The following is a 23,220-nucleotide window of genomic DNA, read 5'->3' as shown; positions in this document are numbered from 1 at the left end:
AACACACCTGACACCTTAACGGGGAAGTCAGAGGTGTTGCATTGTGCTTTGTATTCAAAAGTCCCGTAGACATTCCCAGACTAACGGAGCGCTTCAGTGGTTGTTCTGGAGGAAAAGGCAGATCATCGCTCCCCGTGTTCAGGATAAAAGGTGAATGCAGAGAAAGTGAAGCCGTTTGCCGTGGAGGATTGAGACTCCGTGGTCATGGAGAGGTAATCCTAATGAATACTTTTGGTTAAATTGATTAATGCTGCAGGAAAGTGATGAAGTCTGTTGTGTATATTTAACAGCTGCTCTAGCAGACACTTACACTCATAGCAGAGTTTCACCCCTCATGATAAATGTGACTGATATACTGACCTGAAAGATGATGGGAAAAAAAAAAAGATCTTTTTTTAAGTTTGTGATATATGTTCATATTTGTAGAAAACGGGCATCTGAACAATACAGCTACCTTTTTTTTTTTTTTTTAAATGACCTCATTGGCTGTCAAAATTACACCATATAATTTATTTTTATCTCACTATCATTATGACCAACGCTTAATATTTATAATATCAAGTACGACCGGCGAAGGCCATGAAACAAGAAAAGAAAACAAACTGATGTTGCGTGACTTTCGAATAAGAACTTTAACTTCATCGATTTTGAAATGAATATCTGCATTTAGTTTAATATTTTCTGTTTGAAAAGTCATCTTTGCATTCAGTGCAACATTACGTACAAGACAAGCGCATAATTATGGCCAGAATTGTAGAAATACTGAGGTCTTAAGTTCCACCTAATGCTAATATTTTTATTACATCTATGCATGTTTTATTTGCCAACATGATGCCGTCTATCCAAATAGGCTCCGGTGAACTGCAGCTTAGCAAAGCTCCTCGTCCAAGATGTCTTAACATCTACTCATCATCCTCGCTGTGACCCTGAAATAGGTCACAGCTATAATTATGGTTTTACCTCCATCCCAGCGGCTCTGGGTGGGGATGTTGGTGGTAACGGTAATGGTGGTGGTGGAGCTCCCCGGAGCCCTGCAGAAGTGCATCTACGACGAGGTCCAGGCCCGGGCCAGGGTGGTCCGAGCTGCACCCCTCCACCCAGACAGCCCACCCACCGAGCCCAGACTCGGAGCCCAGGACGGGCAAGAGTCCCCGCTAACCTCTGGGCAGCAGACCAATCATCCGGGGCGCGAGGCATCGCCTCTGCGTGGCCCGTCGGTGACACGGGGGAGTCGCCTGAGAACGATGGCGCCGCCCACCCCAGCCTCTCCGCAGCCAATCAGGATCCAGACCTGGATTCCAGTGGAGAGCAACGGCCTGTCGGAGGCTGAGAAAGCGAGGCTGGAGGCAGCGGTGGAGGAGGCTGTGAGGATGGTGTCATCTTTACTGTCAGGTGAAACACACACACACACACACACACACACACACACACACACACACACACTTACCTGTGTCACTTTTGGGGACATTACATAGACTTGCATTCATTTCCTGGAGACGTATACTTACTTTAACCATAACTACTGCTTGCCTAACTTTAACTACTGACCCCGATATCAGCTTTCTTCCAATTAGGAAAACTGCTTTTGTCCCTAATTGGACAAGCTGTCCCAAATGAACTGTTCTTTAGTCTGAAATGTGTCCCTGAAGGTGACCCAAACGGGCTGACATGTACGATCATGGCCTGTTGACCTTTCTATAGTGAACCGAGTTCCGGGTCCGTTGCTGCTCAGCAGAGACATCAACAAATACTGCAAGTTTCTGTGGAAGAATTCGAGTACTGCCAACTACAACAGGTGTGTGTGTGTATATAGTATGTGCTTTTAGCCAGATGTGAATCTTCTCTAGCTTTAAGATTATCTTGGTTGAACTGATCACTTCAAAACAGGTTTGTGTGTTTTTATATTCATGACGATACATTTTCCAGTTTATCCAAATTAAAACTAAAATGATCACATTGTCGTAACAATTTCAGATTTTTAGAGAATTATGTAAACTTCACTTTATGACCACATGAAAGTCACCAGAATTAAAAGAAGTAAAATGAATAAATACCAATACCACACTAAAATACATGTAGAATGCAGGTAGTTTATTTAATAAACGACGGACAGTTTTCTTCTTTCAGATGTGGTCGAGCCAACAGCAACTACAGAGCTGAGACCTGTCTGGATGTCATAGTAAGTATCAGTCCGATCATTTTCTTACTATATTCATGTGGGTAAACGTACACAGCACGTACCTGTACACACATAGAGCTTAAAATCCAGTCGAGCTTTGTGTTACCGTCCCTCTTATCGACAGATCCCAGATGATCATCTCGCTGGATGTGATGTTTACCCGGAAGCTGACTCCCCTCGAAGGACTGCGCTGCGTCCTGAAGGTGCTGGACTCCCCGACACCGACTTCCTGCTGTACCTCCGCGTTCAGGCCACTGACAAGTGCAGAGCAGAGGTGAAGACGACTTTAATGAAAACATATCTAAGACTTGATTTAAAGTCAATGGTTAAAGGTGGACATTTCAACTAATGACAGAATATAATTATATCTTTAAAACAAAAAAAAGAAGAAAGATCCAAAGTTGGTTAAAGCGTTATATTTGTAACTTGTCTCATATGTCCTGCTCACCTCTCAGCCTCACGTGTTGGCCTACGCTGTCCACTGTCAGACGGACCCCCATGGAAGACCTGTAGCCGGGGTGGTGGTCATCTGCAGGGACAGACTGACAGAAGCCACATACAGCCAACAGGCGACTGTACAGGTATGTCTTCAATAATATTGTTGGTGATACTTTTTTAAATTGTCTGTTGATTTTGAATTGTTTGTGCTCATCTGTTTCCAGACTGTGATCCATGAGCTGTTCCATGCTCTTGGTTTCTCTAAAGAGCTCTTCAACACCTGGAGAGACTGTTCCTCCACTTCTCACGGTTTTTTAGACACATTCTAATGTTTTTATAATGATAACTTTGTGAAAAGCAAAGATGCGTTAACGATCATATGCACTGGTTAGAAGATGGTTCTTCTGTGTTTTTCTTTGTGACGCAGTTGGTGCTGGCTGTTCTCCTCGAGGCAGAGTGACTCACTCTGATGGATCGGGCCAGATGAGGATTTACACCCCGTCTGTTATCTCGGCCCTGCAGAGGCACCTGGCGTCCACTGACCCTGAGCTAGGGGGGCCGCTGGAGAACCTGGTACTGAGCTGCTCCGAACCCTTTTTTTTTTTTTTTTTACAGATCCATCATGTGCTCTGCTTGCATGTTTTACACTTCCTTCCTTCAGGATGTTCCTCCAGGCAGAGTGTCCTCTCACTGGGAGTCCCGGGTCCTGCAGGGCTCCGTCATGGCGGCGGTGCTGGGGGACCCGACCACAGTCCGGATCGACCCGGTCACCTTGGCTGCACTGCAGGATACAGGCTGGTACACTGTAGACCTGAGCCGGGCACAGAGTCTAGTCTGGGGAGACGGTGAGGAAAGATAGAGATTGTAAATGTAATCATGTAAATACATCTGCACAAAAAAACCTGACTCAGAGTTTTGACATTGTTTGCAGGAGAGAAAAAATAGATAAATGTGTGTTTTTATAGGTGAAGGAGCCATGTTTGGTTCCCTGTCAGCCTGTCAGAACAAGTCCTCATCCTTTTTCTGCACCGGCAGGTAGATTTATGAATACATACACTACAACGTATGTTTTTTAAAAGTAGAATGTGGGTCACTTTTCATCCTTCATTTCCCTGCACTCATGTTTGCATTATTCCCTCTTCTCAGTAGGTTTGGGTGTCATTATCTTCACCTCCACAAGGGGGAGTGCCAGACTGATCCACACCTGGAGGGATGTCGAGTGTATAAACCCCTTAAGAATGGAGTACGTTTTATTTCCTCTCATGTGACAAACAGTATCCTTCAGATTATGAAATAATACATTATTTCTTACTCATGATCAACATTCTTCACACCCTTGCTCTGGACTTTCTAGTTTTCCTATTCTGCAGAGCAGGAATATGGGGTCGTTTGTATTTCTTGTGCCTTTTTAATTGCAATCCATGTTATTTTATTGCCATCGCAGCACTGCATTTTCACTCTTTTTCCTCCTCTCCTTCTTCAGAGTGAATGCTGGAAAGAGGAAAATGGCAGAGAAGAGGACTGGAGCGGCGAGGTCTTTGGCTTTCACAGCCGTTGCTTCTTCTCCAGTCTGACCAGACAGGTGTGTGTGTGTGTGTGTGTGTGTGTGTGTGTGTGTGTGTGTGTGTGTGTGTGAGAATAATGTCACCTATGTTTCCTGACCGTTTCCAGCGTATAACATTCATTTCTTCCTTCCACACCTGTCTTTCTTTTAGAACCCGAGTCAGCTTCTTTTACCCAGCAGCTCTGTGGAGGGACGGTGTTACAGACACAGGTGTGCTGGACCGAACAGGTACCAAATCCAGCTGTCTGGGTCTGAGTGGGTGGACTGTTCAGCAGGAGGCACCATTCAGGTAACATGACACAACCCTAAATGTAACTAAATCAATAGAGTTGTGTATGCTTTCCTATTTGCTGTTATTACTGGATCCCTAGTTATTATTTGAACTTTAATTATTTGATGTGTTCTGTCTTTGCTGTTTTTAACCGTCAGATAAAAGGGTACCAGGGTTCAGTCCACTGCCCTGACCGGAGGTTATGTCTGTACGCTGACGTTACTCCTCCTCCAGACGATGTCGGTACATTTCCTGCTTCTATCACAAGGCAAGTACGACTTCAAAGCGAGCACCTTCTTTCTTCATAGCAGCCTTGTAACTCACACTTACTTTACCTTATTGCTTGTTGGTCAGTGAGACTTTAACTTCGGCCCAGAACGGGACCCGGCCGCCCCTCGGACATCCTGCAGAGCTCACCGCAGCCTCGGCGCTCGGCATCACTGCTGCCGTGTGTCTCCTGGCTGCAGCCGTGGTGTCTTACAGGAAATGTGGCCTCTGCAGGGTCAGGGTCAGGGTCAGGGTCCACTCTGCCCCGGAGGATCCCACTGATCCGTAGTGGAGCGCCGCCTTTTTAAAAACCTTTGAATATAAACTGATGGCTTTGTTTTTTTTTTTTTCCTGACTAAATGATCATTTTAATGGGAGGGAGGAATGATGAATTCAATCTTCTTTTTTTTTTACATTTTTATTGAACAGCAAAGTCATGAACAGTTGAACGTTTACAAAACATAATGTTAAAAAGTGACACTTAAAAAGAGTAATGAACAGAGTGAATAGTGACTCACTGTAAAGATTACAGGTGTTACATTAATTGTGTCCCTTGATCATCAACATGGTGTCCACATGGTTCAGCATACAAAGGGTTTTCATTATCACTGTGAGAGCAAGTTTCTGGTTGACTCTTCTGAACCAGTGTTCAGTGCTGACATAAATCCTCCCTACCTAAATATTATTGGCAATACAATAATAGGGATCGCAACTAACACGCCGATAACGATGAGCGAAATCCGAATGGGAGTCATCTTGCAAGTTGGACTATTGTCGACTTGTGGAGAACTCTCATCTGGTGGGAAAGTAAGACAGAAATGAATTATCAGGCTCTTTTAATTAAAATGCATTAAAATAAAAAGTTTTGTCTTCTCACCGTTTTCCATCTCTATTATGGTGTCCGGGCGTCGCCTGGAGTTTCTCGTGTTTGGTGTTCGACGAGGGATTTGGTTTGTGTCGTCATGTTTTGCTGAGGCTTTAAAGTGGAGGAAAATAAATGTATGAATCAATTATCTGTTTATTACTAATGATTCCTGGATGGGTTTAGGTGATCTCACCTCTGTACACGAGCAGATAGGCAGTGCTGGATCTGTCGAACAACCATTTTGAAATAATTGTTTGCATAGAACAATAAAAAAAAAAAAAAAAAAAGTTTAGAACATACAGTAAACGTTTCCAGATAGATGATGTAATGTATCTCAGGTCCATTTTGGAGCTGTTCTGAAGCTTTAGATCATTTTACATGAGTTTGTTCGTGGCATTTTAAGGAGAAGCTCCTTTTTAAGTGCTTCAAAAAAAGGGAAAATTGAACTTTTATAATACTAATCTCCATCTGCTGATGAAGATTGTGTGATACGATCAAAAGCTCCGGCACAGCTACTAAATGGACCTTTTTTAATCAGACATGATGAAATGGAAATAATTGAGCATACTTGTAAGTCCTGGTTTCTGCAAATAGTTGCTCTTTAACCTGCACCAATTATGAAAACATTAATTTTTTTGTAGGTTTTGAATAGTCGTCATACTGGATGCATTAAATGAATCCTCACCTTGTAGACGTGAGCGTCATCAAACTCGTACCAGGTTCTGTCCTCTTTGGACAGGATGGTGGCCGTGTAATGTCCACCTCTTAGGCTGCCACTGTGATTCACCACCGCATACAGTTCATACCTCTTGTCCTACAAAAAACATTGTATGTGAGACTATTTTTAAAGCAAACCATTCAAAGTTACTTCTCCTTACCTTTGTCTTTAGTGTACGTGGCACATTCACGCGGCGGTTTGATTTGAAATGTCTCCCGGTGTTGTTGTCAAAGTGAAATCTCTTGAGGAGAAGAATCAAAATCTGAGGACATACCATCTTATGCCCCTAAATGACACGGGAGAGATTATTAAACACCACAGACAATCTAATAAACAGTGTTCATCTGATTCCAGGCTACATGAGGTGCTTGATGGCTCACGCTGGTCGCCTCTGTTGTCTCTTCACAGTCGTTGCAGTACACTCCGTTTAATGATTTAGGCTGGAAAATCCTTTCAAAGCCCCTTTCCTGTAAAAACACAAATGTTGTAATGAATTCCAAATTCACCAATCTCACATTGTCATGAAAAACAGGCTGCTCACCACGCTGTAGGATGAATCACGGGTGTCATTCAGTGACAGTGGAAGAGTCCAGAATGGATCACTCTCTTCAATGATTGTGTGGCCTCTGGAGCATTTAGTTGTGTCTGTCAGCTTTCCTTTGAAACCCTTGATATAGAAATATAACATTTTAGATTTCTTGATAGAATTTCTGGACTTTTGACTTACACAATGGATTTCATCAGTGCTCACCTCAGAGGCCTCTGGGCTGATCTCACGTAAAATCATCTCCAGGATTTCAGCTGCATCCCGTTGTTTATAAACTGAAAAAGCAAACATAAATATAATTTGAATGTATTCATTTCATCAAAACATCTTTAATTTATCTCTGATAATCAGGTTTTATTACAGTCCATCTTACCATTTTGGATCCTGAATGCTGCTGTGATCGTTTTTGTTCCACATGTTTTTTTCTTCAGGTCTTCAAAGATTTTTCTCAGATGAAGATCCGTTTGTTTGGTTGGATCCAACCTTATTGGAGAGAGTAGTTTCTCAGTGAATAGTGACTGTCTGCCATCTGTGTTAATATGCTCACTGATGGAGTTTTGTAAGTTTGAAACATCCACATTCTCCCAAATGAAACAATGTTTCACGTTATTAGTTTACATCATGTTTTGTCACATTTGAATGTCTCTCCTTGTACTTCTATTGTCTACAGATGAAAGCAGCTGTTTCAAACCTGTGGTGGATCTCTGTTGTCATGGAGAGAACCTGCAGGACACTGTTGAGGTAACATGTGGCGCCCTGATTATACAGACCATAATGACGTCTCTGTGTCAGAGTCACTTAAAGAAAGAAAAACATGGTGTCATTCCACCATTTTCATTAAGTTATGGATGTAAAAACATATAGCAATAGGAGACCAAATGTAAATAATATAATTCTACAGCAAGCTTTTGTGAGTTAAAAGCTAATTGTGTTGTTTTTTTTTACAGACAATCACTGTTGAAATATATATTTAAAGATTTTGATGAAACCAAATATTTTATTGCATAACTGCTACTGTATCAATGTTCCTCTAAAAACAGTTTTGCCAACACTCGTCATGTCTCAGAGATCCTTTGACTTTTGCAGAGGAGACAGTTTAAAACTGTTTGGGCAGCAGCAGCAGCACTGGAGGAAGGAGCCAGGTGAGACAGTGCAGAGCCGCTCTGTGTGGAAACATTTAACAAGTGTGGCTCAGAAAAGACCAGCAGAAGAATTTCAATTTGCTTTTCAATCAGTGACAAAAGAGGATAACCATCCTTTTTCTTCTTCTAGCTACATTCAGCTGCTGGAGTTTCTTCCACTGATCAAAGTACTTTTTGTTCAGAAGGAGATGACTTGCATTTATTAAACAAGATTGATATCAGGGTGTTAACTCTGAAATCTGGCATCCTTACAGGGTAATCCCAATTGAAGCCGCTGCTCCGTCGTCTGATTAATAATGCCAGTAATACCTGTGGCAGTTATGAAAGCGCTCACTTGGCACTAGAACGGAACTTTCCTCATTCCAAACTGGTTTTTAGTTACTTTGGTTCGAGACACTCGGCAAACTCAACTCGCACTCAAAGTCTCCACTTGTGTCTCTGCCTCACGTTTAAATATGTTGTCATGTTTTTATGTCACGATCTGTGTTTCTGACACACACACACACACACACACACACACACACACACACACACACACACACACACACACACACACACACACACAGTCATTTATGTTACAATCTCAACCTTTTTGTTCTTTTTCTGATCAAATGTCAATACTGCATTCCACTGCCACACTAAAGGCCTTTTGACACGCTGTGTAGTCCAGCAGGGGGCGCTGTTCCTCTATTCATGACGCCACAGAGAATATTTAGACAGATATTCAGCAAAAAAAAATTGTATCACAAAAAAAAAAAAAAAATGATATCACCAAAATCAGTGCTTGCAGATCATTTGTTTTATAATTTGGTTAAGTTTATCCAGTTCGGTTACTGTCGATTGGTTCTCAGTTTGAAAATAAACTCACATCTAACTAACATTTAACTAGTAAAATGTTAAATTATTCCAGTCCAGCAAAAATAAAAAAAATTATAGACTTTAACAGCTGCTGTATGAACTCATCTGTATCAATCGAAAGAAAAAGTATTTAAAATAGTGATGTCATTAAAGTAAAAAATCGTATTATTATTATATACCATTCACAGAAAATCTGCAACAGCAAAGTGGAGGAATGTACTGAATCCCTGAAGCAGGAGGAAGTTATTGTAGTTTAATTTAAAGAAGTAACGAGCAGAAGTGAACTTCACGAAGTTCGGGTTGAGCACCTTTTAAAGCACACGTTTCTACGATGGTCCCGAACGTAATCTGAGGATAAACAAAGCGTGTGATTGTTTTGCATCGCGTGCAATGACACCGTAACATTCACCGTTTTAATCCAAGCTGTGAATGACGGTTAACACTGATTACAGAAGACAAACACAATGTAATAGCTGCGCGGATTCAAAACCAATAGATTGGAATAACTTCCAAACAGCCGCGAGGATACTTACTAAGTTATTAGAGAATACTACTTACTGACAGCTGGCCGTCACATAACGACTTCAGGACGGTGGAGCGGAGGATGTGGCTTCCTCTCGCTGTCTCAACCGGCAGTTTACGTCGCGTTATGCGCCTTATTGCAAATTAAGGGAATATTAAAAGGTGCAGTTTTATTTTAAAACCTCGCTGCAAGACGGCAGATGTTTTGTGTAAAAAGAAAACGCTTTGCAATTCTGATAAAGAAGTAAAGAAAAATCAAATATAAAGTGTTCTTGCATAATATCGGGAATAAAACCACATCCTTGTTCTTGTTTTTTCTTTACTTTACTGACAGACTACAGAATGTTGTCTAACTACATTCTTTTACTCGCAGTTTCTCCTGATCTCTTTGTTTTGAGGTTCGCATGAGGACATATTGTTTATCCTGAGGATCATAATTCACTTCGCGGCCAAGAAGATTAAATTGAATGTCACTTAAAACATTGTTGGTTGACACATCGAGGGCATTCACTGGTACACGTGGGTGTCGAAGAATTTACTTCACTTGAAGAAGGAAGAGAATATTAAAAATACCATCAGCTTGACGGTAATAAAGAAAGACATGTTAACCGGTAAAACAACAACTTTATTTCTACAAAACATATTTAGAGATCATTTCATTGTATAAACGTCCTGCGGGAGGTATTTAATTATGTTTATAGTAAGATATTGGGCAAAAGAAACAACTCATTTTCTGGCATATAGCAGCATGTAACACGTTCTTCATTGAGCCACCATTATCATGTTTTATTTACCACAGGGCACTTTAAACATATACGGTTTTTTATTTAACATATAACCCCAACAAGTAAGGACAGGGCACATCCACAGTCTCTGTGCGTCTTCATCACGTCAGGCGCCCCCGGGCAGCATCAGCAGCGTGTGGATGGTGGACAGGTGTCGGATCCCGTAGGACGACAGCACGGCGGATTCCTCCAGCGGCCTGGTTCTGTGGACCATCCGGAAGTCATCAACTGAACAGGAAGAAAAGGAGACTTTGTTTACTTTTTTTCCCCAGAGGAAGGTATCACATCAGATGTCATGTTGGATTATCATGAGGAGGATTTGGAGCAGAACCATGAACACGTCTTGGCTAAATAAACTTTATTTATACAGACTATATCATGTAACATTTAAATAGCCTATATACTACTTAATACAGAAGGAAAGCTTACCGATATTTAGTTCTTCAGCGATTTTCTTCTTTAGCTGCTGTGCAGTGATCCTGCTCATCTCCTCTTGCTTTTCGCAAACAGTGATGAGCTTTTCCTCTCCCATTGGTCCATTTATTTTCAGCTGGACTTTCATTTTGCCGCCGAGTCTGTTCAGAGCCGGCCGGACACCGCTGCGACGATTGTATGAGATGTGTTTATTCAGGTGGATCCCAATATAGGTTATGCAAAAGTGAAGAAAAAAACCAAACAAGACGCGTCACTTCTGTCAACTTCAGATCACATGACTACACGGAAAAAGACGAATAGGCTCGGGCGCACATTAAAGGCCGTGCATGGTGTGGTAATCTTATAAGAGACAGCATGGGAAACACACCACCATCAGCTGAACGGGAGCGGAACAAAGTGGTGAGAACTGGCTCTGTCTGGCACCTTCCGCCACCTGAAGAGGAGAAGTGTTATGACTTCCCAGACGCCACTCTTACCTTTGTAGACGGAGATGACGATTTAGATTGTAAGTATTCAATTAAAATTTTACCAATACGTTTAATAATTATATATTACCACACAGATTCTAGTTGGGTTTTTTTTTTTTACCGTGGCTACTGTTACATTTTAAATAGCCTATGCATAGGCATTTAGGCCAATAACACAAAACACTGCACATGTCTTCATCTGCTTGTAGTTTTGTGCGCTGACTACAAGTCCCGCAGAGCAAAGATGTCCTGCGGTCATGCTGTCACTCCGATGTCTCTCACCCACTGGTGCCGCCGGCAGCTGGACAAGGTTTGTTATTTACCGTCACCTTCTTCATGAAATACACCTTGTAGTGACTAAACTTCTCTGACAACATGCATATCGCTGGAGCCTGTGTAAAAAAATATATTAATATAGTTTGAATAGGAAAGGAAAAAGACACAATGCGAGTTGTAATGCTGCAGGTATGCGGTGTTTTGGAGGCCAACCCGGAAGTTAGCGTCGCACCGGTTCCCTCGACAAAATGCCAATAAGATTGGCTTGTTGTGTTATTGCAGAATATACATTTATGATACTTAGAAGTTTTGTGCAGGTTGCCTATACGATTTTTCCATAGGATTTTTGATTATTGCAGAAATTAAGGCGTGTGACAAACACATGTTTATGATACTTTCACGTTTTTGTTCAGCAAGATAATCTTAACAAACAACACTTTTATGATTTTTAAAACGCACAAATGTAATTGGCAGAATACAACGTTTAACTTATTGGCTATAAACGAACGACACCAGCGTGAGTACACACGAGGCTGTAAGGATCACCAGTCATGTGATGACGTTTTGTAGTCTCATTTAGCCACTTAGAAACAGTTTTTTAAAAAACATTTCAAAGCTTAAAAGTTCCCGACAGAGGTATTCACTGGCATGTTCTATATCGCCCAACAAAATGTTAAAGTATGTTAACCGCAGAACTTTTAGGCGTCTAACCAAAGAACCATCCAAAAACCCATCGACTTCGGGACTAGAAGTGCATCAATGAGACTCATTTCTGAGTTTTGGTGAATACTTCATTCTTATTGGCTGCAGGATATCCATTAATTCCTAATAGACAGCTCCTCTGGCATTAAATAATTGATGTTGTTAATAACTGATTGCTAGATGCAAAAATAATTAGCTTTTTTTGCTCTTTAATGTTTTTCTCTGATGTCCTTTATAATATTTAAGGGTGGCTGCAAATTTGTGTGCGGACAAACTGGCTGTGATGTTGAGTGGCCCTTCGAGGAGGTTTGTAAGATGGCTCTTCTGACGCCCAACGAAATTGAGGAATTTGAGAAGAAAATGTTCCAAAACGCTGCCAAGGATTTCTTGGACATCAAATTTGTAAGTATTTACAATTACAAATCGCATTTGTGCGTTAGAAACAAATAGTTTCATGTTCAAGGATTCATTTTTAAAACTTTCTCCTGCTTCATGTAACAGTGTCCTGGTTGCAAGTCCCGTGTGATGAGAACGGACCTCAACAATCGGAGTGTCCGATGCACAGTGTGCACAGCTAAAAAAGGAAAGACTTATACATTCTGCTGGCAGTGTTTGAAGAAATGGAAAGGTCCGACTTGGTCAGAGTACTGTGGAAATTATGACTGCCACAACCCACTACAAATGTTAAAGAGCTGCCCTGACATCACCTTTAATGATGTGAGGGGGGTCACTGGCTGTCCCTCCGTCCGGGCATGTCCCACCTGTGGTTTGCTGGTGGAGCATAACAGAACTCAATGTAAAAACATTGTCTGTGGCCGGTGTAAAGTCAGATTCTGTTTTGTGTGCCTGAAGCTCACTGAAGAGTGCCTGAGATTAAAGCCATCTTCACATTACGAGCTTTGCTCCAGTGGTGTGGCACCGAGACAAACCTCTATACCTGTGAGGCAGAGGACATGAATCTGTTGATTTAACACTGTGATCTCAAAGAGTACAAATACACCCTTTATTTTATTTATTCAGTGTGGCTTTGTGGCACAAGGCAGTAATACTGCCTGTGCCAAAGCACACTAACTTTTTCTCGTTCTCCATCTTCCACATCAGAGTTTGCCGCGAAACTAGTCACACTGCGTTGCCAACACCTGCTCAAAAAATAATTCAACACGTGCGGCTTGATCGGGAATCGTGAGCTATGACTTTTATAAGAAATTCGCCCAGTGGTTTCCCCGAAAATCGCGATCTACGATGAAAAATCGGCCGATTGACTTGAATGGGATTTCGGCGTGAAGAAAGCAAAAAAAACACTTAACTTTGGACCCATATTGACCAGCCATACTTTAACGTAGAAAAATGATTCAAAGTTTAAAACGTAGACAAATTGATGGACGTTATTGAGCCAAATGGACATTTTGCTAGCTAGCATAGTTTTCATGAAGTCACAGATGAAGTTTCAGAAAAATTTTGGGTCCGTTTCAGATTTTATAATGGGTGTGTATTGCGCAGCTCGTTAAGTGTTAGAGTGATGACATCACGGTCAGAGTGAAGCAGAGCAGGAAAATGTTCTGTGATTTTTCCAAACAAATTGCTCCCATTCCCACAATTTTTACTCTTTATACACCATTTTTATACGCCAAAAAGCTTGGAAATGTTGTGCTGGTCGCAACAAAGTGTCTATGGAATCCAACGGACTTACACATTTAGCTCAAACAGCCACAGAGCGACATGAACTCCAACCGACTGCTCCATTAGACTCCATGTTAAATCAGAAAAGAAATTTGTCAAAGAAAGCAGACGGTACCAGTTTTGTAACTTGTGATGGCGCTCACAATTATAACACTATGACCATAAAAAACACCAGGGCGTTCGGCAGAGTCTTATCTCTCTCACGGTGCACTTATTTTATTGATTGGACTCATGGTTTTGGTATAAAGTGCATTTGTTTGACAGGTGTTTCCCAGTGTTTTCTCATGAAAAGACTGTCAAGCTCGCAGGTGTTCTTAATTCAGCTAATTACTGATGTTTATAAACAGACTCACAGACTCTCTAAGCGCTGCGTCGTCACCATGGCAACCAGTGACACGCACGCACGCGCTCTATCTCTCTGTCTGTCTGTCTGTCTGTCTGTCTCTACACAGAAGGATTTACAAATAAATGTGACTCACAAATGCACGCAGAACAAATATATTTCTGCATTTGTATGTATTTGTGTGTGGATGTTTTATATTTGTTTGTGGATTTGTGTGTATTTGTTTGTGGATCTCTTCACATTTGTTGGTGGGTTTTTTGAGACTCCCCTGCCTGGCCGGATTCACAAATACGTTTTTTTTAACATGGACCTATCTGTAGCCAATCAGATGTCAGCCTCATTTTCAAGCAATCACATGAGCGCAGCTCCCCCCTCCCCTCCCCACGAGGCTACCAGCTGTGTTCACACCGAACGCAGGGCGAATTATTCGCGCGATGAGATTACATACAAAGTCTTTGCACAGACGCGATGAGACTGCAGTGACGCGAATTTAGCGCGACGCGTTCGGGGCGGCGCGTTCGAAGCGGCGCGTTCGAAGCGGCGCGTTCGGGGCGACGCGTTCGAAGCGACGCGTTCGGGCGACGCGTTCGAAGCGACGCGTTTGAAGCTACGCGTTTAGGGCGACGCGTTTTAAACGACGCGTTTGGGCGGCGCGTTTGGCGCAATGTTCCTCCTGTCATCACTGACGTCCTGTTGTTGTTGTTGTTGTTGTTGTTGTTGTTGTTGTTGTTGTTGAATCAGGAATTACAAACTGTAGCCGTCTGTGTTCACCCAGAGCTCTCGGGTTTATCGCATCAATTAACACAGAGCAGATCGACCCAGGCAGGAAGTCAGACACCGATAAGGGATAGAGCATCCGGTAAGTTTTCAAAATAAAAGCGTCAGCTTTAACTTGGTTTAACTTTTTCAAGAGTATGAATCTAAAATGCAGAAAAGAGAGAAGCGTTATCTCAATCGAACCTCAACGATACTACCAGTAACATCAGCGTGTATGTATATATTGCGACGTCTTCGGGCAGTAGAAGCCACACTGTCAAAATTTCGCAAGAAACTTTGACAGTGTGTTTTAAATGTTCTTATAATTATCATAACTTATTTATCAGACACAAACTCAACCACATACCTTCTTTCAATAACTGTTCGAGCTTTTCTGTACTTTTACTAAATTATCAGACCACATGAGAATTGTGGAAAAGTGTGGTATTTTAACTGCTTTACTTTCATATTTGATAAACTGCTCTAATGTTTTGTATGAGTATTTCCCTCTGAAATGTAGAGATGAAGAAGTATGAAGTAGCAGGATATGGAAATAATACCTAAAATTGTAGGTAAACTACTTCTTTTTTTAAAAACGTTCCAATATCTCAGACACAGAGGTGTACAGAAACACATCTATTGATTTTATACTAAAGAGAGAGAAAGCTGTGTTCTGAATAAATGTTTTACTGTTAAAAACTGAAACCGTGTCACTCAAACTGACTACAATACAGTTAACTTCCACATCCTGAGGTGGTGGTGCTCATATTCACTGTCAGTACATAAAATACGTCTACAGTACCATTTAAACTCCTTCACAATGGCGCCACCTTCTGGGCATTGCTCTTACCTACAGTCAAATCCATCCTTCAATCCTTTATCTTGGTGACGCTAGCGTTCACTTTGACCGCAAATGTATGGAACCCATACTTGATGTGACATGGCATGATTGCTCACAAGAAGACCACAACCACTTGGTCTTTCTTTGACGTGTTGTTGTTCTATGAACACAAATGTGCTTTGAGAAAACATCCAGTGTATTTTTTGTTGTAGGTTGTTGCTTTACTTTTGTTAAACTTTTGCTAATTTGTGCTCATTAGATGCATCAAGTAATATTTTCAGTTTTGCAACTGTGGCACCAGAAGTACAATTATTAAAAAAAGAAAGAAATAATACTCCATTTAAATTAGTTTCAAATTGAGTTTACAGTAATAGCCTTCTACGTGTAACAATTAATTTCATGTTTCAGGGTTGCATGCTTTAATGACTTTGAATGAATTTCTGTAGCTTAAAGGTGCTCAATACGGAATTCAGAGCCTTTCCGTTGCCTCCACACGGCTCTCAACGGTAGCTAACGGTGCTAACAGTGCTAACGACAGCAACAGTGCTGACACAGCTAACAGTGTTTACTTGATGGTGGGGAAACGGACAATGGGTGCTCCGTTATGAGCTAGCCAGTGGGACCCAACAGAGAGACTCTCAAGCGCTAAAACGCATGTCCGGCCCGGCTACGTAAACAAAGCACAGAGATGCTCGGGTTATAAAACACACAGAGGGGAATGATTTCATTCTCTGGCACTCCTCTATACCTGTACAGTGCAAATAGCTGTTTGCTGCTGTATTAAAGCTCTGAATCCTGTATGGAACCCGTCACGGTGCCCATGGCTCTTTTTATTTAGCCTATTGTCTGTCATTTTTGTTTAATTGTCTGAATGTTGTCCTCTATTTTTGGTGTTTTAGCCAACTTACAATCAGTTGTATGCACAGGCTGCAAACTGCTTCCAACAGAACAATAATATATTGTTGGTTTTAATATAAGGGCTCTGTGATGTTTATACGTTAACATGTTAATGCACTATATTTTGTACCCTAAATGTGTTATTACATTTAATGGGTCCATCAGATCCCACTATCATATACTTTACCATCCTTTCTTTTTTAATAATATAACGCAGTAATATTAGTTTACTGAGACTACATTTTAACTGACCTAGACCTATACTTTTTAAAAATTTTATTTTTGTCAAAGTACATTATAGATAAATAATTTGATTTGTATTGAGATTAATATCCAAGTGCTCTATCCATCCCTGCTGGTTAACACTAGTAACAAACACTCCTGATGGAGCAGATAAGCTGAGTTTATAAATGTTAACCCTAAATGTACAATACAGATGTTTTTTATCGCTGCTCTTTAGTCATGAATGCATCATGAAATAAAGCTTCTTACGATTTGAAGCCATTTTCTTCCACAAAAGAATGAGGAATACTGTAACCTGTTAACTTGTCCATGTAAAGAGAATGGCTGTCAACCTTTCCACCATCAGTGAGGCTTGATGAGGAAGTGAAGCATATCTATAAACTGGAGCATTTGATTTGTATACTAGTGGGTAAAATGTGAACATTTATAAATGTTGAAGCTGTTTGCACTCAGTTGAGTCAAAGTGAATGCTAAAATCACCAAGGAGAAGGTTTGAAGGATGGCTTTTGATTGGATGGGCTGTAAGTAAAAACAATGACCAGAAGGTGGCGCTGTTGTCAAGGAGTTTGAAGGTGTGACGTTCAAATGACTGGAGAATACACGGAAATGGTAGCTGTCTTAATGTCCTGCCAGTGAATAACTATTAACTATTAACTATTAACCCTTCCTTCTCCGCCATTTATAACCGGTAGTGAAAAGTAACGCCTTTACTTGAATGTTGTACATCTTTTATCAACTATTTCCATTTTCTGTGACTTTATACTTTTACTTCAATACATTTCAAACAGAAATGTTACCTATCACTTTACTGCATTTATCACCTAGTTACATTTCAGGTTGAATGCATTGTTAAGCTACACACAAGTATATAAAGCATTCAAAATGATATCCAGCTCACCACATTTAAGTACAATTAAAATGTTTGTGCATCAATAATAAATGATCCTTTAAAATATGTTCATTTAACACTGATTATGATCCTTCTGTATAATGAATACTTTTACTTTCGATGAAAGTACATTTTGCTGATACTACTTACATCAGTAAAATGTTGAATGCAGGACTTTTACTTGTAACAGAGTATTTTTATTGTGTGGTGTAGTACTTTTTCATCTCTAAATGATCTGAATACTTCTTCCACCACAATAATTCGTTTAGTGATTTCACCAGCAGCACAATCAGTATGACGCAGATTTACTGAAGTTAGACAAAGCTACTCACAGAACCCTTTATGAGCAGATTCTGGTTTGACATCAGACCCCTGACAGACCTCACTGTGGCTGCAGAGCTCTGCATCACTGCTAAAATATATACAATTCATTCAAGCCAATAGTATATATTTATTTCTATTTGACAGAAAATACAACATAGTTATCTTAAGAGAATGAACAAATGATCAGAAAGAAAACATCATGATAAAACAATAAAATGTGAAATTAACAGATTGAATAAAGATATTATCAAAATGTAAAATTAAAGCAAAATCCAGCCAAAATTATTCTTACAAAAACAGAAATATTTCAAATATTATAAATGTCACAATATAACTGCAACTGCACTATAACTTGTTGAGACCCCTTACCCTGAAAAAAGTGATTATCAAATTGTGAAAATGTAACACAATTAAATCTATGACATTAACAAGAAAAAATGAAGGTTTTATCTCTACAAAAAAAATCTAGTCCTGGACTTAATCTGTTTCAATGACAAGACATCGTGCAAGAAGAACTCAATGCGAAGACCAGGTTTTACATCAACGGGTGGACGTTACTTTTACAAGTAATTTTAAGTTGACTTTACTCCTTAAGTTTACCTGAAAATTGACTTTACTAAAAAAAAAATAAAAAAAAATGAAAATGTAGTTCTTACGTACAAAAAAAGGAAGTAGTTTATACAAAGACCAGTCTTGCTTGATAATAATCTGATGCAAAACGTTGCCTTCGTTTTTTAATAGTAGATCAAGCAGGATATTTGTATCAGTTAAATGAACAGATTCATGTCCTCTGCCTCACAGGTATAGAGGTCTGTCTCGGTGCCACACCAGTAGAGCAAAGAGTGAAATATGAAGATGGCTTTAATCTCTGGCACTCTTCAGTGAGCTTCAGGCACACAAAACAGAACTTCACTTTACACCGAGCACAGACAACGTTTTTACATTGAGTTCTGTTATGCTCCACCAGCAAACCACAGGTGGGACATGCCCGGAAGGAGGGACAGCCAGTGACCCCCTTCACATCCTTAAAGGTGATGTCAGGGCTGGTTCTCAATATTCGTAAAGCTTTGTTGTGGCAGTCATCATTTTCACAGCGGTCTGAACGTGGAGCCGGACCTTTCCATTCCCTCAAACACTGCCAGCAGAATTTAAAAGTGCTTTTTTTGTCAGCTGTGCACACGGTGCATCGGACACTGAGATCAGAGAGATCAGTTCTCACCACGAGGGACTGGCAACAAGGACACTGTTACGTGAAATTAAAAGAAAAAACTGAAATGAGATGTGTTTTTATTTTAAATCACCCTTTATATTTGTGTGCATAACATTTGTTTTTTTCAATGAACAGTTTGCAAAGATACTTACAGATTTGACTTTCAAGAGATCCGTGGCAGCGTTACTAAACATCTTATTTTCAAAGTACTTAATTTCTTCGGGGGTCAGCAGAGCCATTTTACGAACCTCATCGAACTTCCACTCAACATCACAGCGAGGTTGGCCGCACACAAATCTGCACTCACCCTTAGATATTAAAAACAATGGAAAAATGTTGAGCACATTCTTGAGCATGTCTGTTTTTTTACTATTAAAACTAAAATGTTAACTGTAAACGTAATATTTGATGACACATGCTGCAGCTATGCATGTTGTCAGTGCGGTTTAGTTTTAACGTTATTGGATTTTATGATAAAAGTGATGTAAACAGCACCTCGTCCAGCTGCCAGCGGCACCAGTCGGTGAGAGACATCGGAGTGACAGCATGACCGCAGGACATCTTTGCTCTGAGAGACTTGTAGTCATTGCACAAAACTACCAGACACACACAAACAAGAAGATGAGTTAAGTATACGCTATATAATTAAAAACAACATACTTAAAAGTTAGTACAAATAAATCATAGCAAAAATGTTATTAAAGGCTATCATCATATTTTATAACGCTACAGGCCTAAATATGACATTTAGCTACTTACAGTCTAAATCATCCTCCCCATCCACAAATGTAAGTGTTCTGTCTTGAGGGTCGTAACATTTCTCCTGTTCGGTTGAAGAGGAGCTTTCCATCGTGACTAAACGTCGGTATGAAGACCACTCTCAAGCGAAATAACTGAGCAGTGAGCGTTTCTTTCGCAGTTAAGTTTCATGAAGTCACGTGATCCTTAGTGGCCCAATCTGTGATGCAGATCATTAAAAAAAGAAATGGCTTATACGTCTGTAGCTTTAAGTTTCACTTTCTGTACCTGAATATATATGAAGCGCTCTCCACACAGTCCTCATTGTGCAGACTGAGCGGCAAAATGGTAGTTCAGCTGACAGTAATTACACCTAAAGGAGGAGAAATGGCCTTCGATCTGTGCGACAGTGAGCCGCAGCTGAAAAAGATGACTGTCCTGCAAATGAAAGAGAAAATTGCTAAAAAAGTGACCGGTATGTAATGACCCCCCCCCCCCCCCCCCCCCCCCCCCCCCCCCTTTTTAACCTCCTTAAAAAGCTTTGTAAATTTGTTAGATGGACCTAACTATTTAAAAAAAATATTGGACGATAGTGGAGCGCACACTTTATATTCAATACCAACACTGAGCCAATGCAGATCTTTTCCCCAAAAAAACAACAAACAAGAACAACAACAGGTTTAGCAGTAACTCGTTTATGATACTAAACATATTAATGACGTGTATTTCTGTTTTAAGGTGACTTGCGGATTGTCTACGGAACCGAGCCACTGGAGGAAGATAAACCGGTGGTATCCTATGGGATCCAACACATGTCTACAGTTCAAACACTGGTGATTCTGCCCGGAGGCTTCTGAGGAAGAAAACCCCCAACAGGCTTTCAACAAAACCACAATGAGACCGACGACATTGAGAGAAATAAAAACAATCCTAACTCAGTCCTCCATTGTTGGTCATTTTTTCATGTGTTATTGTTAGTTTAGTGTTATTTTCTTTCAAAATATGATGTGAATATAAATGTAATATGAAAGAAGGATGCCTAAGTAAACACATTTAGAGGGTAATTAAATAACAGACTAACTTTGTTATTATTAAACGAATAAATAAAAAAACGACAGCATTGACTAGCAATAGATTTTATGCTTCCTGAAGGCTTTTTGCCTGCAGTGTTTTCTTGAAAAGAGCCCCCCCACACACACACTGAGACTCGTCTTACTGTATCAGGTACGTCCCTGCGTATCTCAAGAAGTTAAGACACATCAAGGTTTTCTTATCTTTATGACTTGACAGCCTGAACGTCCTGGATATGTCAGTGGGTATGACGGTCACCGTGGCTCCTTTCGGTTTTGACTTTAGCATGATTCAGCAGTTAAACAAACACTTTGTCAATTTTCTATCGCAACATCTACTCATATTATCTATCAATTGTTTTGTGTAATAAGAAAACAACAGTTATGTTGGAGGAACTAAATGATCAGTATCAAAAACTAAAGTGCTAACATAAGCATTTAAAATCATTCAAGTGGCAATCGCGAAGATTTCAATCGAAATAAATGTCTGCTAATTCAATATTTATCTCCAAAGGTATAGTAACAGAATAGTAGTACCTCAGTAGAAACTCAGCGGCCTCCCACACAGACAGACACTCCACTATCACACCTTCTGCACTGGCTACAATCACCCAAGAATCACACTTTTAACTATAAGAAATCTAAGAATCTGTGTTGTTTTTACTTGGAAATGTAGAATTGTAGTATAATGATCACACCTTTTTTACAACAGATATTCCCTCATTTGGTGTTTTGATGAACGTGGTGGAGAACGATGTCTAACGTCTAGGTGCTCACTTGTGTTGAGACCTGGTTTCTATGAAGAACGTATGATTCAGATCATTTTCATAGGTCCACTCAAATAATTGGTGCTTTACGGAAGCACCTGCAGTCGTTAGGTTTCTCCACTCATTCATTGATGAGGACTTAGCCCATATGATTTTGTTTTATTCCTTTAGTTTATGTACATGATTAGATGAGAAATAGAATTCTCTTTTTTTGTGAGTTTGACCTTGAATTTTAAAGTCTGACTGTAAGCTGGTAAAATATGTTTAATGCAATCACATGAACACTTTGTAAGTTTGTTTACAATATGGTCTGTTGAACAAAGTCTGTGGTGTTTAATAATCTTTCTTGTATCATTTAGGGGTGTGAGATAGTGGTATTTCCTCAGATTTTGACTCTTCTCCTCAAGAGATTTGACTTTGACGACAGTGCCAGGAGACATTTCAAAACAAACCGCTGTGTGGATGTGTCACGTGAATTAAAGACAAAGGTAAGGAGAAGATACTTTGCAAAGACGAATCGTGCAGTCATGTGTAAAATTTAGGTATAACATGGCTCCAATAAAATACAATGCATATTCAGTCCATTGTTTCCTCTTAAAACACGGCAAAGGGTCACTCATAAATGTTGGCTTCTCAAACAAAGTAGCAACACCTGCACTGGATAACATGAACCTCTTTAAGTGTTCTTCTTTGTAGAAGAAAAAGTTCAAACTGTATGCAGTGGTGAATCACATTGGCAGCCTAAGAGGTGGACATTACACGGCCACCATCCTGTCCAAAGAGGACAGAACCTGGTACGAGTTTGATGACGCTCACGTCTACAAGGTGATTATTTTGAACACATGGTACATTTTCAAAACATATCAAATACGATCAGTATTCAATTTCAGTTTGTTGAAATGTTCTTCTCAATGTTGTAGGCAGAAGGAAAATCATTTGCAAAAAAGACTTACAAGTATGTTTGATCAATCACATTTGATTACGTCTGAAATATGTTGTAAATATATTGCATTTGTTTAATGTGTTTACTGAATATTTACTTTTTGTTTTCTACCACAACACATTTTTTTCATTAATGATTGTTCCTAGCACTGCATATCTGCTCATGTACAGAGGTAAGAACATAAAGAAAACATGATTTACTATTTAGTCTACATATGAACAGATCCTTAATGAATATATTATGTCTCCTCAACTCAAAGCCTCAGGAGAAGACGATGCGAAGCAAACCAGAAATGGGAGTGAATGGAGGAGAGATAAGGGGGAACCAAAAAGAAATGCCAGAGACACTGCTAATGAAGGGACAAGGGCAAATCTGACAAGAAAAGAAAGTCTCCAACCCAATGTCAAACATGACAGTGACTTGGAAGAGTCCAAACTAAATAAACAAAAGCAGGTATTAATCAGAATTAGTTTTGGACCATTA

General features: G+C 40.1%; 4 protein-coding genes and 1 long non-coding RNA gene across 5 annotated transcripts; 3 read left to right on the top strand and 2 right to left on the bottom strand.

Annotated features, from left to right (window-relative positions):
- The first annotated feature begins 950 nt into the window (after positions 1–950).
- On the top strand, positions 951–5,595 carry LOC137885832 (ciliated left-right organizer metallopeptidase). The gene is made up of 14 exons (XM_068728138.1): positions 951–1,392; positions 1,702–1,795; positions 2,128–2,179; positions 2,304–2,453; positions 2,635–2,760; positions 2,842–2,926; positions 3,045–3,190; positions 3,279–3,462; positions 3,583–3,652; positions 3,764–3,860; positions 4,101–4,199; positions 4,333–4,470; positions 4,611–4,724; positions 4,829–5,595. Exons 1-14 carry the CDS (start codon positions 951–953, stop codon positions 5,006–5,008), a joined length of 1,977 nt encoding a protein of 658 aa, XP_068584239.1. The 3' UTR covers positions 5,009–5,595.
- LOC137885831 (ubiquitin carboxyl-terminal hydrolase 7-like) lies at positions 5,391–9,651 on the bottom strand. Its single transcript, XM_068728137.1, has 12 exons — positions 9,408–9,651; positions 7,541–7,646; positions 7,223–7,332; positions 7,054–7,124; positions 6,844–6,969; positions 6,683–6,769; positions 6,463–6,588; positions 6,270–6,398; positions 6,153–6,190; positions 5,778–5,809; positions 5,597–5,695; positions 5,391–5,515 (listed from the first exon to the last, which is right to left on the bottom strand). Coding segments are annotated over exons 1-12 (1,050 nt in total). The 5' UTR covers positions 9,409–9,651.
- Positions 9,652–10,903: 1,252 nt separating this feature from the next.
- LOC137885939 (uncharacterized) lies at positions 10,904–13,022 on the top strand. The gene is made up of 4 exons (XM_068728296.1): positions 10,904–11,096; positions 11,268–11,368; positions 12,283–12,438; positions 12,538–13,022. Exons 1-4 carry the CDS (start codon positions 10,946–10,948, stop codon positions 12,991–12,993), a joined length of 864 nt encoding a protein of 287 aa, XP_068584397.1. The 5' UTR covers positions 10,904–10,945; the 3' UTR covers positions 12,994–13,022.
- Positions 13,023–18,116: 5,094 nt separating this feature from the next.
- On the bottom strand, positions 18,117–20,162 carry LOC137885988 (uncharacterized). Its single transcript, XM_068728358.1, has 4 exons — positions 19,979–20,162; positions 19,715–19,815; positions 19,372–19,527; positions 18,117–19,252 (listed from the first exon to the last, which is right to left on the bottom strand). The coding sequence occupies exons 1-4, from the start codon at positions 20,067–20,069 to the stop codon at positions 18,791–18,793; spliced, it is 810 nt and encodes a 269-aa protein (XP_068584459.1). The 5' UTR covers positions 20,070–20,162; the 3' UTR covers positions 18,117–18,790.
- Positions 20,163–20,283: 121 nt separating this feature from the next.
- On the top strand, positions 20,284–20,898 carry LOC137885991 (uncharacterized). Its single transcript, XR_011104933.1, has 2 exons — positions 20,284–20,432; positions 20,696–20,898. It is a non-coding gene; the product is annotated as an uncharacterized lncRNA (long non-coding RNA).
- Positions 20,899–23,220: the final 2,322 nt, after the last annotated feature.

This window comes from Cebidichthys violaceus, unplaced genomic scaffold (genome assembly GCF_023349555.1).
Source record: "Cebidichthys violaceus isolate CVI_PGR_0920_01 unplaced genomic scaffold, fCebVio1.0.p SCAF_41, whole genome shotgun sequence".
NCBI classification, from domain to species: Eukaryota; Metazoa; Chordata; class Actinopteri; order Perciformes; family Stichaeidae; genus Cebidichthys; species Cebidichthys violaceus.
This window is presented reverse-complemented; position numbering and strand designations above follow the sequence as displayed.

Excerpts from the sequence above, each read along its gene's own strand:
- LOC137885832 (XM_068728138.1), top strand. The coding sequence starts at position 951 with ATGGTTTTACCTCCATCCCAGCGGCTCTGGGTGGGGATGTTGGTGGTA. Across the intron at positions 2,454-2,634 it reads CTGACAAGTGCAGAGCAGAG|CCTCACGTGTTGGCCTACGC; the intron begins GTGAAGACGACT and ends CTCACCTCTCAG. Across the intron at positions 3,653-3,763 it reads TCCTTTTTCTGCACCGGCAG|TAGGTTTGGGTGTCATTATC; the intron begins GTAGATTTATGA and ends CCCTCTTCTCAG.
- LOC137885831 (XM_068728137.1), bottom strand. Across the intron at positions 6,191-6,269 it reads ATGACGCTCACGTCTACAAG|GTTAAAGAGCAACTATTTGC; the intron begins GTGAGGATTCAT and ends TAATTGGTGCAG. Across the intron at positions 5,810-6,152 it reads GCAGAAACCAGGACTTACAA|ATCCAGCACTGCCTATCTGC; the intron begins GTATGCTCAATT and ends GTTGTTCGACAG.
- LOC137885939 (XM_068728296.1), top strand. The coding sequence starts at position 10,946 with ATGGGAAACACACCACCATCAGCTGAACGGGAGCGGAACAAAGTGGTG. Across the intron at positions 11,369-12,282 it reads GCCGCCGGCAGCTGGACAAG|GGTGGCTGCAAATTTGTGTG; the intron begins GTTTGTTATTTA and ends ATAATATTTAAG. Across the intron at positions 12,439-12,537 it reads ATTTCTTGGACATCAAATTT|TGTCCTGGTTGCAAGTCCCG; the intron begins GTAAGTATTTAC and ends TTCATGTAACAG.
- LOC137885988 (XM_068728358.1), bottom strand. The coding sequence starts at position 20,069 with ATGGAAAGCTCCTCTTCAACCGAACAGGAGAAATGTTACGACCCTCAA. Across the intron at positions 19,816-19,978 it reads TGGGGAGGATGATTTAGACT|TTTTGTGCAATGACTACAAG; the intron begins GTAAGTAGCTAA and ends TGTGTCTGGTAG. Across the intron at positions 19,253-19,371 it reads ATCTCTTGAAAGTCAAATCT|TGTCCTTGTTGCCAGTCCCT; the intron begins GTAAGTATCTTT and ends TTCACGTAACAG.